Raw genomic sequence first — 17500 nt, forward strand, 5'->3', positions numbered from 1 at the left:
CTTGCAGTTTGGCTCTGTAGCTGAATTTAAAATGTCCCAGTGTCTGTAAGGTTAAAGTACAGGCTGTTCCACCCCTGAAGCATTTTCATTTTAAGTCAACCTTACAGAAATCGTAGACCTTTTTACACACTGTCAACTTCATTTCAGGGATGTCAGATGTAACTGCACAAATGAATACATTTGTAAATAAATATGTCAGCTGTAAACCCCTTGTTCACTCTCTAATAGTCTAATTTCTAATAGTGCCGTAACTGTTAATGTAACGATACACACCTGGCCAAGAAGCCAACCGTCTGAGTCCTCTATGTCTCCTAAAATGGGAACACTATGTAGCAAAGGGTCCCTGACTCTCCTTACCTGCATACACACGCTCTCAAATAAAATGACACAGGGACTTTTATTTTGAAGTCAATATACACAAACACACACGTACACACACAAAAACAACACAATACACGTATAAAGTTAATTACCGTAATTAAAGCAAAAGGAAGTTAAGATGTGAGGAAGACATTTCCTTGGAAATACAGATTTTCTTACTCTACTAAGCTCTCTGGAGTTCTATATTCTAGTATTGAGCCTTAAGGTACAGTGACCTGAGTCTGTAGACCTGAGTCTATGAACCTGAGTCTGTGAACCTGAATCTGTGGTCCTGAGTCTGGAGAATTTAAGATGTGTTCAATTCAGCAAACACCTCCTGCCTGAAGCCATTCACACACATCCTCTCAGTTAGTGTGTGGAGTCCGGGCCTGGTTACCTACTGCACTAGAGACCGGGTGTTTATTTGTAAACACTGGGCTAATCATGGATGAGCTGAACATCCCAGCGTCCCTGAGCAGACCGACAACTCAAATGGACTTTTCATTGTCTCCTCCCTTGCAGGATGGGAGGAGCTCTGTACAGCATAGACAGTATGCCCGACCTGCGCAAGAGGAAAGCCATCCCATTGGTCAGGGACCTGGTGAGTGACACCTTCGAAAGTCCCTCCCCTTCCACTTCCTCCCTCCGCACTTCACAAGCTAAAGCTGAATTTCGTTCCCATAATGAGGCACTGTGTGCAGTTGAAATGTCTTCGGGGGCTCTGTACTCTGAGTATTGGACAGTATTTGTTGCTAACGATGATGTTTTTTCTTTCTTTTCTTTTTTTCTTGTCCTTTGCGATCTCTGTCTCCAAACAGGCCATGGCAAGTACATGTGTGTATGTGTGTGTGTGTGTATGTGCATTAAGTGTGTGAGATTAAGTCTAAATTCATTGCTTTTCATAAAACGTATTCTCTGCTTTTCTGAACGGTTTAGTCTTTAGTGCAGAACTCTCGTAAGGCTGGAATCACATCTGCTATGGCATGCAGTACACTCAACAATGAAGAACTGGTGAGTGTGTGTGTGTGTGTGTGTGTGTGTGTGTGTGTGTGTGTGTGTGTGTGTGTGTGTGTGTGTGTGTACGTGTGTGTGTGCGTGTGTGCGTGTGTGTGTGCGCGTGTGTGTGTGCACGTGTGCACGTGTGTGTGTGTGTGTGTGTGTGTGTGTGTGTGTGTGTGTGTGCGTGTGTAGAAAGAGAATACACACATTTGTTTCACCATTAAAAAACACGCAATCCCACAATGCACTGCACTTTCACCATATTCATTCCCCTGCCCCATGCAGAAGAGCCACGTCTACAAGAAGACCCTGCAGGCTCTGATCTATCCCATCTCCTCCACCACGCCCCACAACTTCGAGGTGTGGACGGCCACCACCCCCACCTACTGCTACGAGTGTGAGGGTCTGCTGTGGGGCATCGCACGACAGGGCATGCGCTGCTCCGAGTGTGGGGTCAAATGTCACGAGAAGTGCCAGGATCTCCTCAACGCTGACTGTCTGCAGAGTGAGACCCTGGAGTTTTCTTTTTATTGATTGCTGTGGTTAATTTAATGACCGCTTTTGTCTTTATGTTTGCATGGTTCTGCATGGTCGCACAACGTTAGCACTGAAGCTGCGTTTTGTGACTTGATAACTTTGATAAAGGTCTCCTGACCTTTGATGTTTCCTAACCTTTGATGTCTCCTGACCTTTGATGTCTCCATCAAGGATAACCATATCGCTTACCTTTGGTCAGCACCAGGTACCGATGTTGTAGGGTCTCGAAGGTTCTTGATGAAACTCTCAACTCTTTGCTGGTTCTCCACGCTCCAGGAGCCGCTGAGAAGAGCTCAAAGCACGGCGCAGAGGACCGAACCCAGAACATCATCATGGTCCTGAAGGACCGCATGAAGATCCGTGAGCGCAACAAGCCGGAGATCTTCGAGCTCATCCAGGAAGTGTTTGCCATAGCCAAGACAAACCACGCCACCCAGATGAAACAGATCAAACAGAGCGTTCTTGACGGAACGTCTAAATGGTCTGCCAAGATCAGCATCACAGGTTGGGATTTCAGATGGGGATCATCCTAATTAACCTATTATTAATGCCTGGTCATGAACACCCTTGGTTTTAAATGCGTGTGTTTGTGTGTCCCAGTGGTCTGTGCCCAGGGCCTTCAGGCCAAGGATAAAACAGGCTCCAGTGACCCTTACGTCACTGTGCAGGTGGGCAAGACCAAGAAGAGGACTAAGACCATTTATGGCAACCTGAACCCCATCTGGGACGAGAGCTTCCATTTGTGAGTGTTTCCTCCAGTCCTCTCTCAACATCTCCTTACCTACACCAGGGCAATGTTGCTCATGTCCAGTATGTGAAACGCTTATTGATCCTGGTTTAACATACTAGAGGGGCAAGATTCTGATACAATAACACAATATAAGTAATGTAGTCATACACTGTAGTTCAGTTTTACAGTTCAGCCATACACTGTAGTTCAGTTCAGTATTACAGTACATAACGTAGCAGTCATACACTGTAGATCAGTATTACAGTTCAGTCATACACTGTAGTTCAGTTCAGTATTACACTATATATTGTAGCAGTCATACACTGTAGTTCAGTATTACAGTTCAGTCATACACTGTAGTTCAGTTCAGTATTACAGTATGTAATGTAGCAGTTATACACTGTAGTTCAGTATTACAGTTCAGTTATACACTGTAGTTCAGTTCAGTATTACAGTATGTAATGTAGCAGTTATACACTGTAGATCAATATTACAGTTCAGTCATACACTGTAGTTCAGTTCAGTATTAAAGTATGTAATGTAGCAGTTATACACTGTAGATCAATATTACAGTTCAGTCATACACTGTAATTCAGTATTATAGTTCAGTCATACACTGTAGTTCAGTTCAGTATTACAGTATGTAATGTAGCAGTTATACACTGTAGATCAGTATTACAGTTCAGTCATACACTGTAGTTCAGTTCAGTATTACAGTATGTAATGTAGCAGTTATACACTGTAGATCAATATTACAGTTCAGTCATACACTGTAGGTCAGTTAAGGTCCTTTTATTGTCCCCAAAGGGAAAATCAATAACATCCTCAAAACCACACAAGACTGCTCAACCCTTCACCATGGGAGCCTTAATCTACCTCAAGAAGGAAGAGGCTGGAACTCGTCTGGACCACACGGTCTCTCGCCCTTTTCTGACCGACGTGTCAGATGAATATGTTATTTAAGGGAGTTTGAATGATGCCAGTTACACGTTGAGATGATGCACAGAAAAAGGTCAAACAGATTCAGTGACGTACCAAAAGGCTCGTGGTCTTCCTGTCCACAGGCATCCTGTTTAAGTTCCTTATGAAGTTCAGTCTTGTAATGATCTGCGCGGGGCAGAACAGGTAGGCGGACACAAACGCTGAGGAGAGCGAGATTTATTAAGGGAAATTCCATAGGCAGAGTTGAAGTGACGGGCATGGGTCATAACGGGTAGGCAGTCAGGACACGAAATACGGACAGACATAGCGAACACAACAAGGAAGACTCACGGAACAGCAGCACTTGGGCGAACAGGCAAAACACAGAGGAAAAACAAAAAGACCGACAACTAGACCTGGGAGACACAGGGACTAATATACACAGGACTAAACTAGGGACAGGTGATGACAATGACACAGGGGCGTGGTAACAAACAAGGAATCTATCAAAACCAACGAGCAGGGCGGGACAAACAGGCAGGGAACACGGACATGAGGGAACCCAGAGTGACAGCTACGAGAGGGGGCGTTGCCCTACGTGACAAGTCTCTGCTGGCCTTTCCATAGATTATCACAGCGTTGACATTAGAGGGCGTCTACCTGTCTCCAGGTATTCATACCTGCCAACGAGGTCATTTGCTGTGTTGTTAATCACCACAGGTGAGAGGTACTGGAACACACTGAGGAAATCACCTTTACAAGATTTTGGTTTTGTAATATTTCATTTAAAGTCCGTGTCGGAACACCGTTGCACCAAGCCCTCTACCACTGGGCTGTGTTCAGTCTGGGGAAACTCACGGGACCGGTACAGATAAGGATTCAATATCCTTTCCCTGACGGACACTTTATTGCAGCGGCATTGATTTATGTGAAATGTCTGGTGTTTCTTTGTAGTTCTTGCATTCCTGTCCAAAAGAACAGGCTCACCGAAGCCCGTCTCAGGGTCCGTATTTATTGCCATGAGCTGAGTGTCCATAAAAGTCGTAACGAATGCGTTTCTATAGCCATGTGCTTTACTAATGCTCATCTGGACTCATCTGAGTTCATCTGAGTTCATCTGGGTGATTTCTTAGAGACTGCGCATTTCTGAGGATGAAGGTTGGTAGCAGAATTTGTCCTGGTTTAATCCCAGAGCCGGTTCTGTCCTGTCCTGATGCATTCTGGTATTATGTTTCCATGTATAAGATACTGATGAAAAAGTACCAGCATTCAACAATTCGATATGTGGATCCATTTTCCAAATTCTGCAGATCAGCTCCGGGTTGTTATATTTCAACAGAAGATCCGTGAAATACTGAATTGGACTTGAACATTGACATTGTTCCAGGATCAGGGCTAAATAAAGTATAATTCATACCAGAACTGCTGCAAAAAATTCCATCATCTGTCCAAGTCTCTCCCCAGCCCATAAACGTGTTACTTGAATAGTCCTGAATTTATTTTTAAAGACATGATATAATACAGAGCTCCCTCCCCCCATTTTGCCAGTGAGTGCCATAACTCGTCTGACCGGATAAAAGTGCGTGTGTGGGACGAGGACGATGACATCAAGTCTCGTGTGAAGCAGAGATTCAAGAGAGAGTCTGATGACTTCCTGGGCCAGACCATCATCGAGGTCCGGACGCTCAGCGGAGAGATGGACGTGTGGTATAACCTGGGTGAGTGTTTTGAGTGTGTGTGTGTGTGTGTGTGTGTGTGAGAGAGAGAGAGAGAGAGAGAGAGAGAGAGATTGATTTAAGAACAGAGGGAAGTTGTATTAAATGATGAACCCCCTCTCTTTCTTTCTCTCTCTCTCTTTTTCTTTTTCTTTCTTTCTCTCTCTCTCATCAAAGACAAGCGCACAGACAAATCGGCCGTGTCTGGTGCGATCCGAATGCATATCAGCGTGGAGATCAAAGGGGAAGAAACTGTGGCTCCGTACCATGTTCAATACACCTGTCTGCATGAGGTCAGACACACGCCCCAACACCACACCGTGTTCAGTACACACCTGTCTGCATGAGGTCAGACACACGTTCCAACACCACACCGTGTTCAGTACACACCTGTCTGCATGAGGTCAGACACACGTCCCAACACCACACCGTGTTCAGTACACACCTGTCTGCATGAGGTCAGACACACGTCCCAACACCACACCGTGTTCAGTACACACCTGTCTGCATGAGGTCAGACACACGTCCCAACACCACACCGTGTTCAGTACACACCGGTCTGCATGAGGTCAGACACACGTCCCAACACCACACCGTGTTCAGTACACACCTGTCTGCATGAGGTCAGACACACGTCCCAACACCACACCGTGTTCAGTACACACCTGTCTGCATGAGGTCAGACACACGTCCCAACACCACACCGTGTTCAGTACACACCTGTCTGCATGAGGTCAGACACACGTCCCAACACCGCACCGTGTTCAGTACACACCGGTCTGCATGAGGTCAGACACACGTCCCAACACCACACCGTGTTCAGTACACACCTGTCTGCATGAGGTCAGACACACGTCCCAACACCACACCGTGTTCAGTACACCTGTCTGCATGAGGTCAGACACACACCCCAACACCACACCGTGTTCAATACACCTGTCTGCATGAGGTCAGACACACACCCCAACACCACACCGTGTTCAGTACACACCTGTCTGCATGAGGTCAGACACACACCCCAACACCACACCGTGTTCAGTACACACCTGTCTGCATGAGGTCAGACACACGTCCCAACACCACACCGTGTTCAGTACACACCTGTCTGCATGAGGTCAGACACACGTCCCAACACCACACCGTGTTCAGTACACCTGTCTGCATGAGGTCAGACACACACCCCAACACCACACCGTGTTCAATACACCTGTCTGCATGAGGTCAGACACACGTCCCAACACCACACCGTGTTCAATACACCTGTCTGCATGAGGTCAGACACACACCCCAACACCACACCGTGTTCAGTACACACCTGTCTGCATGAGGTCAGACACACGTCCCAACACCACACCGTGTTCAGTACACCTGTCTGCATGAGGTCAGACACACGTCCCAACACCACACCGTGTTCAGTACACACCTGTCTGCATGAGGTCAGACACACATCCCAACACCACACCGTGTTCAGTACACACCTGTCTGCATGAGGTCAGACACACATCCCAACACCACACCGTGTTCAGTACACACCTGTCTGCATGAGGTCAGACACACGTCCCAACACCACACCGTGTTCAGTACACACCGGTCTGCATGAGGTCAGACACACGTCCCAACACCACACCGTGTTCAGTACACACCTGTCTGCATGAGGTCAGACACACATCCCAACACCACACCGTGTTCAGTACACACCTGTCTGCATGAGGTCAGACACACGTCCCAACACCACACCGTGTTCAGTACACCTGTCTGCATGAGGTCAGACACACACCCCAACACCACACCGTGTTCAGTACACACCTGTCTGCATGAGGTCAGACACACACCCCAACACCACACCGTGTTCAGTACACACCTGTCTGCATGAGGTCAGACACACGTCCCAACACCACACTGTGTTCAGTACACACCTGTCTGCATGAGGTCAGACACACGTCCCAACACCACACCGTGTTCAGTACACACCTGTCTGCATGAGGTCAGACACACGTCCCAACACCACACCGTGTTCAGTACACACCTGTCTGCATGAGGTCAGACACACGTCCCAACACCACACCGTGTTTAGTACACACCTGTCTGCATGAGGTCAGACACACACCCCAACACCACACCGTGTTCAGTACACACCTGTCTGCATGAGGTCAGACACACGTCCCAACACCACACCGTGTTCAGTACATCTATCTACATGAGGTCAGACACACGTCCCAACACCACACCGTGTTCAGTACATCTATCTACATGAGGTCAGACACACATCCCAACACCACACCACGTTCAGTCTGTTTTCTAACACAGACCTAATGCCACTGTGATTTTTTATCCTTGCATCCATCATAGCTGTCACGAAATAGAAAAACGGTGACTGTGAATATCTCTGTAATCAAAAACTAAACACCTCAGCACAGCCTGGCTGTATTAACCAATCAGGACGCTCCCTGTCAGCCAAGTATTTTGTGTGGCTGCCCATGTCTATAGAGGGGCGATGAAGAAAGTTTTGGTTAGACCGTGAGGGACTTGGGGGTCGATTCCTTCAGTGACAAAGTCTGGCTAAAAGTTCTCCAGCGTCTCACTGGCTGTGGTCGTGTTGGTAGCACCTGTTCCACTACACCACTGAGGAGCAGAACGGCGGAGTGGTGAAGATCCCGGACGCCAAGGGAGACGACGCCTGGAAGGTGTACTTCGAGGAGACACCGCAGGAGATCGTGGACGAGTTCGCCATGAGATACGGAGTGGAGTCCATCTATCAGGCCATGACGTACGTGAATGAACGAACGCTCCTTCAAGGATGTTTTTATAATCAGTCCACTTGCCCCTTGTCACTTGTATACATATAACACATTTTCTCATAACAAATATATGGAATATGGATGATGAGATATAATGATGGGTTTTTGTACCAAAACCATCTCAGTGAACTCAATTACTGGTATATGATGTGTATGAACACATTTGCCAGGTCTTGTTTGGTCACTAAATTGTTGTGAGATGCTTTTTGCAACATAAAGCATTTTTAAATGACCAAAGAGCTGTGATATAGAAATTGGCACTCAAGCTTTGGAGAGGATTCCCTCAGGAGGTCACCGAGCTTCATAAAACTCACAGAGGAGCTCAGGTATCATGTAATTGGCCAAGTAGTGTAAGAACATTGACACAATACAGTCCAGGCGGCTGTCCTATTACTCCGCCCCCTTTTTTCTGATGGGACATTATGACATGAGCTCACATTACAGTAAATAGAACTCAGGTGTTAAACTGATTGATAGGTTGGTAATATTGTGTTTAAATCAGGGCTGCGTGATTTTGTTGCCTTTCCAAAGAGTCTTCATGCTGTGTGTTATCACTTGCATACCGACTGCAGGCACTTTGCGTGTCTGTCGTCCAAGTACATGTGTCCCGGCGTGCCGGCGGTCATGAGCACCCTGCTGGCCAACATCAACGCCTACTACGCCCACACCACCCAGTCCTCCAACAATGTGTCGGCCTCAGACCGATTCGCCGCCTCCAACTTTGGGGTTTGTTCACCTTAGACCGTTATCTCATCAAGTAAACTTTGACCTGACTTGGCCAAATGCCTCGCCGTCCATCAGACGTGTTTGTGTGCTGGTGTGTGTCTCTGTCGTGTTTGTGTGCTGGTGTGTGTCTTTGACGTGTTTGTGTGCTGGTGTGTGTCTGACGTGTTGTATGTTGGTGTGTGTCTTTGACCTGTTTGTGTGCTGGTGTGTGTCTTTGACCTGTTTGTGTGCTGGTGTGTGTTTTTGACGTGTTTGTGTGCTGGTGTGTGTCTTTGATGTGTTTGTGTGCTGGTGTGTGTCTTTGACGTGTTTGTGTGCTGGTGTGTGTCTGACGTGTTGTATGCTGGTGTGTGTCTGATGTGTTGTATGTTGGTGTGTGTCTTTGACGTGTTTATCTGCTGTGTTCTACAGAAAGATCGATTTGTAAAGTTACTGGACCAGTTACATAACTCCTTGAGGATCGACCTCTCCATGTACAGGGTACTGACACACTGCACACTCTCATTCTCAATCCACTCTATCACTCCTCACACCGCAAATGTAAATGTAGCACTTTGTGTGTGTGTGTGTGTGTGTGTGTGTGTGTTGCAGAATAATTTCCCTGCCAGTAGTCCTGAGAGACTGCAGGACCTGAAGTCAACTGTAGATCTTCTCACCAGCATCACCTTCTTCAGGATGAAGGTTTGTATTGCAAACTCACACACACACATGTAAACACACATGCACACACTCATGTGTTGGCTTTGTGTATTTGTGTTTATGCGTGATGCGACTGGTTTTTGTGTGTGTGTGTGTGTGTGTGTGTGTGTGTGTGTGTGTAGGTCCAGGAGCTGCAGAGTCCTCCTCGAGCGAGTCAGGTTGTTAAGGACTGTGTGAAGGCTTGTCTGAACTCCACCTATGAGTACATCTTCAACAACTGCCACGAACTCTACAGCCGAGAGTATCAGACTGACGCGGTTAGTTAGTGTGTGGTGTGTGCACTGTGTCTGGGGTGTGTGCCCTTTGTCTGGGGTGTGTGTATTGTATCTGGGTGTGTTCACTGTGTCTGGGTGTGTGTATTTTGTCTGGGTGTGTTCACTGTGTCTGGGTGTGGGTATTTTGTCTGGGTGTGTTCACTGTGTCTGGGTGTGTTCACTGTGTCTGGGTGTGTTCACTGTGTCTGGGTGTGCTTGTGTTAATGGGGGTGTATCGACCCGTTATATTCATTAAGGCTAATGCTGAGAGTTGCTGAGTGAAGTCTTTTTGAACCTGTGCATTATTGTGCAGTGATGAGACCTGATCTGAAAGGGCATTGCTTGGACTACATTTTCAAAACGTACGGCTATTAGTATAAATTATACTATAGTATATTAGTATAAATATTTTAAACAGTGAAGGCAAATTTCTAGTGAGAAGCTTGTCTGGAGAATGGTGTCTTATTTTGACTTATTATTATGACTTATTAATTCTGCAGAAACATCCATTCTAGGCCACCTAATGTATAAAGTTAAAATGAATTTATGTCAGAAATAGCCAATAGCAAATTAATTAGCATTTATTTCGACCATTCGACAGATATATACTGTATTACATTAATCCTAGGGCGTATGATTCAGTATCTACTCTGGATGTCCGTGAACTATATTAAAGTGATCAGAAGGTGTGCAGGGGCAGAGTGAACACAGAGTGAACACAGAGTGTGTGGCTGTGGAGAGGAAGACTCCGATACAGCGGAGGAGAGGAAGGCTCTGAGTGGCAGGAAGCGTGCCGGCCCGGTGGCTGTGTCGTCCGGACGGCTGAGTGTGTGCAGGTGTGATGTAGCTCTTGAGATTCGCTGTCACACACACACTCTCTCCCCTCTCATCTGCGGGGCAGAGAGGAGATTCCCGCCAGGTTCGTCGTTTCGGGTTGTCATGGTGATTTGGCCCCAGGCGGAGCTTCTGAACGCAGGAGCTGTGAGGTGGTGGAGAAAGGGAGCGTCTGAGAGGGGCTGTGTTAGGCTTTTACGTGGGAGGGAAAATGTTGATCAGAGGAGGTGCAACAGTTTCCTCTTCTCCGTCTCACCTGTCCTCTCTTCCACTCATCTCTTCTCGTCTTCCTCCTCTTTCTCTCTCTCTTTCTCTGTCTGCTCTCTTTCTTTTTCTGACATGGAATATCTCTCCTGACCTGTAACAGCTATGTGTGTGTGTGTGTGTGTGTGTGTGTGTGTGTGTTTCCAAATGTCCCCAGTCCAAGAGTGTCCCTCCAGAAGAGCAGGGTCCCAGTGTTAAGAACCTGGACTTCTGGTCCAAACTCATCACCCTCATTGTCTCCATTATAGAAGAGGACAAGAACTCCTACACGCTCTGCCTCAACCAGTGAGTATCATGGGAGCTGTAGTCACTGACCTTAAGCCTCTTGCATTCCTCCCAAGTGGACTTCTGCCTGCAACCAGGACTTTGCATTCAGTCCTTTATGAAAGGGTGCATAGACACTCCACTACCCATAAGTCCTCTCTGCACAGGTTTCCTCAGGAGCTGAACGTGGGGAGGATCAGTGCTGAGGTCATGTGGAACATGTTTGCTCAGGACATGAAGTACGCCATGGAGGGTATGCAGCGCCCCCTACAGCACAAGAGGAGAAGAGACAGGGCCACATTAATCAGGGAACTCGTTTTTCCACATCATGTTTTCTATTGTTTATTTATGTTATTTTTTAACAATTTGATGAAATGATGGCATAATATGAAAACACTCACATATCAATGGAACCATAATTTCATATTTCACTTACAGGTTGTGTATTAGTTGCACTAAAAAGCTAGAAGCCATATTTATCTTGTGAGTAACTGGTGCATTGCTTTTAGTAGACTGTGTGTGTGTGTGTGTGTGTGTGTGTGTGTGTGTGTGGCCTGCCACAGAGCATGAGAAGCACAGACTGTGTAAGAGCGCAGACTACATGAACCTGCATTTCAAAGTCAAGTGGCTCTACAATGAGTACTGCAAGGAGCTGACCTGCTTCACAGGGCGAGTGCCCGAGTACCCTACGTAAGTGCCCTCCCAGTGCCCGAGTACCCTACGTAAGTGCCCTCCCAGTGCCCGAGTACCCTACGTAATTGCCCTCCCAGTGCCCGGGTATCAAATGTAAGTGCCCTCACAGTGCCAGAGTACCCTACATAAGTGCCCTCACAGTGCCTGGGTACCCTACGTAAGTGCTCTCCAGTGCCAGAGTACCCTACATAAGTGCCTCACAGTGCCCAGGTACCCTACGTAAGTGCCCTCCCAGTGCCCGAGTACCCTACGTAAATGCCTTCCAGTGCCCGAGTACCCTACATAAGTGCCCTCACAGTGCCCGAGTACCCTATGTAAGTGTCGTCCAGTGCATGAGTACCTTACGTAAGGGTTGTCCAGTGCCTAAGTACCCTACGTAAGTGCCTCCCAGTGCCCGAGTACCATACATAAGTGCACTCACAGTGCCAGAGTACCCTACATAAGTGCCCTCACAGTGCCTGAGTACCCTACGTAAGTGCTCTCCAGTGCCCGAGTACCCTACATAAGTGCCTCACAGTGCCCGAGTACCCTACGTAAGTGCCTCCCAGTGCCCGAGTACCATACATAAGTGCCCTCACAGTGCCACAGTACCCTACGTAAGTGCCTCCCAGTGCCCAAGTACCCTATGTAAGTGCCCTCCCAGTGCCTGAGTACCCTACGTAAGTGCCCTCCCAGTGCCAGAGTACCCTACGTAATTGCCCTCCCAGTGCCCGAATATCAAATGTAAGTGTCTCCCAGTGCCCAAATACCTTACGTAAGTGCCCCAGTGCCCGAGTACCCTACGTAAGTGCCCTCCCATTGCCCGAGAACCCTACATAAGTGCCTCCCAGTGCCCGAGTACCCTATGTAAGTGCCCTTCCAGTGCCCAAGTACCCTACATAAGTGTTGTCCAGTGCCCGAGTACCCTACATAAGTGTTGTCCAGTGCCAGAGTACCCTACGTAAGTGCCCTTCAAGTGCCCAAGTACCCTACGTAAGTGTTGTCCAGTGCCCGAGTACCCTACGTAAGTCCCTCTCAGTGCCCGAGTACCCTACGTAAGTGCCCTTCCAGTGCCCGAGTACCCTACATAAGTGCCTCCCAGTGCCCGAGTACCCTACATAAGTGTTGTCCAGTGCCAGAGTACCCTATGTAAGTGCCCTTCCAGTGCCCGAGTACCCTACGTAAGTGTTGTCCATTGCCCGAGTACCTTACGTAAGTCCCTCTCAGTGCCCGAGTACCCTACGTAAGTGCCCTTCCAGTGCTCGAGTACCCTACGTAAGTGTTGTCCAGTGCCCAAGTACCCTACGTAAGTGACTCCCAGTGCCCGGGTACCCTATGTAAGTGCCCTCCCAGTGCCAGAGTACCCTACATAAGTGCTTCCCAGTGCCCAAGTACCTTACGTAAGTGCCCTTCCAGTGCCCTTCCAGTGCCCAAGTACCCTATGTAAGTGCCCTCCAGTAGAGGTCTGCACTCCTGTGGTAGCCCCGCATGTCCCGCAGGACCCGTCAGAATATCTTGCGGCGCGAGACAGAATTTAATTGTTATTGGCGGGAGTGGGAGTTTAATTAGTCCAGCCGATGCGGGAGCGGGACCACATAAACATGTAGAAAATCCCGCAAATTAATAAATAGTCTAGAAAATTATAATAATAACAATGCAATGATTTCCATGCATAAGGAACAGGATGAAAACAACTAATCATCCAGTAAGTAAGCAATAAACGAATTCAAAATATTGGCTAAGCAACTGATCACGTGAACATGAAGTGTGCGTCATTTTGTCATTTTGATACCAAAATGGCAGAGACTGTAGACGGTCAACCAGTTTCAGCTGTGGAAAATTCAATTAAAACGGGCGAATACACCACAATTAAGCCAATTACAGGAAAGTCTGATGTATGGAAGTCATATTCCATTGTAATTAATGGAGATGGAAATCGTCTACCATTTGCTTATTGTGACAGATGTCAGAAAGTGTTGGTGTACGTCACCTGACAGCATGTGTTTGGACTGTGGTAAGAAATGGGACAGCACAATCCATCACTATATTGCTTTTTTAATAAATACATAAGAAAATTTCAAGTACTAAATTAAATTAATTCAATTCATATTAGGATTGCGGGTGGGGGCGACAGAAATGTGTATGTGGCGGGCGGGTGCAGGATTAAAACAAGTGATTGTTTGGTGGGAGTTTTTTAATACATTTATTTATAGGATTTTCACATTTATATAATTTCCAGCATTATGGACATTACCAATGGTATTGCATCCATCCATCCATTATCTGAACCGCTTAATTCCGCTAGTCGGGGTCACGGGGGGGGCTGGAGCCAATCCCAGCATCTCCGGGCGAAGGCAGGGTACACCACGGGCAGGTCACCAGTCCACCACATGGCCAACACACACGCACGCACGCACGCACTCACACCTACGGGCAATTTTTTAGAGGGATCATTCAACCTAACACGCATGTCTTTGGACTGTGGGAGGAAACCGGAGTACCCAGAGGAAACCCACGCAGGCACAGGGAGAACATGCAAACTCCACACAGAGCAGCCCAGACCGAGAATCGAACCCAGACCGCCTTGCTGTGAGGCGACAGTGCTAACAACCACACCACCGTGCTGCCAATGGTATTGCAATTAAGTGTAAAAAAGAACCAATCAAACAAAAAATAAATAAATAAAATAAATAAAATTATATATATATATACAAACATACATATCTAAATATGGGAGCGGGATAAAAAAATATGCAGTCCCACGCAGACCTCTACCCTCCAGTTCCCAAGTACCCTACGTAAGTGCCCTCCCAGTGCCTGAGTACCCTACATAAGTGCTCTCCAGTGCCCGAGTACCGTACATAAGTGCCCTCACAGTGCCTGAGTACCCTACGTAAGTGCTCTCCAGTGCCCGAGTGCCCTACATAAGTGCCTCACAGTGCCCGAGTACCCTACGTAAGTGCCGTCCAGTGCCTGAGTACCCTACGTAAGTGTTGTCCAGTGCCTGAGTACCCTACGTAAGTGCCTCCCAGTGCCCGAGTACCGTACATAAGTGCCCTCTCAGTGCCCGAGTACCCTATGTAAGGGCCCTTCCAGTGCCCGAATACCCTACATAAGTGTTGTCCAGTGCCAGAGTACCATATGTAAGTGCCCTTCTAGTGCCCGGGTACCCTATGTAAGTGCCCTTCCAGTGCCAGAGTACCCTACATAACTGCCCTCACAGTGCCTCAGTACCCTACGTAAGTGCCTTCCAGTGCCCGAGTACCCTACATAAGTGCTTCCCAGTGCCCAAGTACCTTACGTAAGTGCCCTTCCAGTGCCTGAGTACCCTACTCCTCAGGATCGAGAATAGTCACTTATGGTAGCGTTAAGTACTGTTCATACTCCCTATTTAGACAAAGCTTGTACATAAGTACAGCAAGACTGTTTAAAGGTGCAATAAGTCACTATTAGAGTGAATGTTCTGTCAGTTAAGAAAGTCATTATACTGACACCTATTGGCCAGTCCTACCTAATGGCCTCTCCTACCAAGCACAAACTGGTTGATTTAAGAACTACAAAGGTATTTGATCAATAACCAGTTTAATAATTATTGCTTGCTGATTCTTTTGTGGTAAAATGAACTATTACTCCTTTAAGGTGTACTACTCTCAGTTAACGCTTACATCTGCTTGAGTTTTAACACTCCTTTGCGTCTGATAGGTGGTTTGAGCCGTTCGTCATCCTGTGGCTGGATGAGAATGAGGAAGTGTCGAAGGACTTCCTGAATGGTGCCCTGGTGAGGGACGCAAAGGACGGGGTAAATATCACAGCCTCTGATTGGCTGACCAATCACCAATCACATTGCATACTAAAATTTGTATAAAATCACCACTGTAATGTTTTATAGTTCTCTGATGTTCTCTGTATTACTAAAGAATGTTGCAGTGTGTTTTAGTAATGTCACAGTTTGCAGGTCATTGTTTATTGATCTGAGTTGGCCTGTGATGGACTAAAGTCTCTTGTTCTAGGGTCCTGTAATGAATCATACCTCCTCATGTCAACTCATCTACTGTCTTACACCAACTCACTGTCTCTCTCCTTCCCTTTTCTCTCTACCTGTCCCTCTCCACCTGTCTCTCTCTCTCTACCTGTCTATCTCTCTACCTCTCTCTCCACCTGTCTCTCTCTCTCTCTACCTGTCTATCTCTCTACCTCTCTCTCCACCTGTCTCTCTCTCTCTCTACCTGTCTATCTCTCTACCTTTCTCAACCTGTCTCTCTCTCACTCTCTCTCTTTCTCTCTCTCTCTCTCTCTACCTGTATCTCTCTGTTTTACCCGCTTCTTTCCACAGTTCCAGCAGACGTCCGAGCACGCTCTGTTCTCCTGCTCCGTGGTTGATGTTTTCTCTCAGCTAAATCAGAGCTTTGAAATTATTCGCAAGCTGGAGTGTCCGGACCCTCAGATTGTTGGCAACTACATGAAGAGATTTGCCAAGGTTCCATAGCATTGCTGTTTCCATAGCACCTACTGTTTCCATAGCACTTACTGTTCCCATGGCACTGCTGTTCCCATAGCACTGCTGTTCCCATAGCACTTCTGTTCCCATGGCACTGCTGTTCCCATGGCACTGCTGTTCCCATGGCACTGCTGTTCCCATGGCACCTACTGTTCCCATAGCACTGCTGTTCCCATGGCACCTACTGTTCCCATGGCACTGCTGTTCCCATGGCACCTACTGTTCCCATAGCACTGCTGTTCCCATGGCACCTACCATTACCAAGCCACTGCCGTTCCCATAGCACTGAAGTTACCATGGTACCTGCTTTTGCAGTTCCCATAGCACGTACGTGCATTTAGGTGATGTATTGTGGTATATTGACAAGGCATTTGTGTGAATTAATTTCTCTGAATCTTATGAGTATCTGTGCCTCTCTCTGCTTAGACCATTGGGACTGTACTCCTGTCATATGCTGACATCATTATCAAGGATTTCCCCACTCACTGTAATAAGGAGAAAGTGGTATGTGGTCTCTGTATTCCAATCCCTGAACCTTAAATACTTTAGGTGTTTGTAAATGTGTGTGTGTGTGTGTGTGTGTGTGAGAGAGAGAGAGAGAGAGAGAGAGAGAAGTTCTTAGGCTATTTTCACTTTGCAGTTGGTATCTGTGTGTCTAATTGAATGGAGATTAGACTATTTAGCGAAATGCAGTCTACTGGGACTGTGGGTAAATGTCCTCAGCAGACACACACACACACACACACACACACACACACACACACACACACACACACACACACATTTTTACACTCACATATAAGTGATTCTCTTTATGCTTTAGCAGTGTGGTTCAAAGTAGTTCATAAACATTTCAGTACAGCACTAGTGCATGAGGGACATCTGTAGTTCACTAGGGGCATCTGTAGTGCACTGGGGACATCTGTAGTATACTAGGGGCATCTGTAGTGCACTAGGGCCATCTGTAGTGCACTAGGTGCATCTGTAGTGCACTAGGGGCAGCTCAACTCCATTTGAGCACATTGGCATCTACGTGTGCATGTGCACATATGGATTTGGCTTTAATTTGAACTGTAATCCTGTTTTTCAGCCTTGCATCATCATTAACAACATCCAGCAGCTGAGGGTCCAGCTGGAGAAGATGTTTGAGGCCATGGGAGGCAAAGACGTACGTGTCCAGTATACGAGGACGTTTCATGTATCTGAAGGTTAATGTACATGTCTCCAGG

At 47.1% G+C, this 17500-nt stretch overlaps 1 protein-coding gene across 1 annotated transcript in view; it reads left to right on the plus strand.

The window, feature by feature from the left end:
- LOC143493173 (protein unc-13 homolog A) overlaps window positions 1-17500 on the plus strand; it is a 49036-nt gene that overhangs the window by 18920 nt on the left and 12616 nt on the right. Inside the window, exons 13-32 of the mRNA XM_076991387.1 lie at window positions 883-961; window positions 1179-1184; window positions 1297-1371; window positions 1645-1864; window positions 2173-2400; window positions 2497-2638; window positions 5096-5265; window positions 5440-5555; window positions 7866-8029; window positions 8633-8786; window positions 9198-9266; window positions 9378-9467; window positions 9608-9742; window positions 10995-11122; window positions 11269-11354; window positions 11665-11791; window positions 15476-15572; window positions 16107-16250; window positions 16698-16775; window positions 17362-17439. Of these exons, the coding sequence (XP_076847502.1) occupies window positions 883-961; window positions 1179-1184; window positions 1297-1371; window positions 1645-1864; window positions 2173-2400; window positions 2497-2638; window positions 5096-5265; window positions 5440-5555; window positions 7866-8029; window positions 8633-8786; window positions 9198-9266; window positions 9378-9467; window positions 9608-9742; window positions 10995-11122; window positions 11269-11354; window positions 11665-11791; window positions 15476-15572; window positions 16107-16250; window positions 16698-16775; window positions 17362-17439 (2386 nt within the window). The remainder of the gene's footprint in view (window positions 1-882; window positions 962-1178; window positions 1185-1296; window positions 1372-1644; window positions 1865-2172; window positions 2401-2496; window positions 2639-5095; window positions 5266-5439; window positions 5556-7865; window positions 8030-8632; window positions 8787-9197; window positions 9267-9377; window positions 9468-9607; window positions 9743-10994; window positions 11123-11268; window positions 11355-11664; window positions 11792-15475; window positions 15573-16106; window positions 16251-16697; window positions 16776-17361; window positions 17440-17500) is intronic.

This window comes from Brachyhypopomus gauderio, unplaced genomic scaffold (assembly GCF_052324685.1).
Source record: "Brachyhypopomus gauderio isolate BG-103 unplaced genomic scaffold, BGAUD_0.2 sc82, whole genome shotgun sequence".
Lineage (NCBI taxonomy): Eukaryota > Metazoa > Chordata > Actinopteri > Gymnotiformes > Hypopomidae > Brachyhypopomus > Brachyhypopomus gauderio.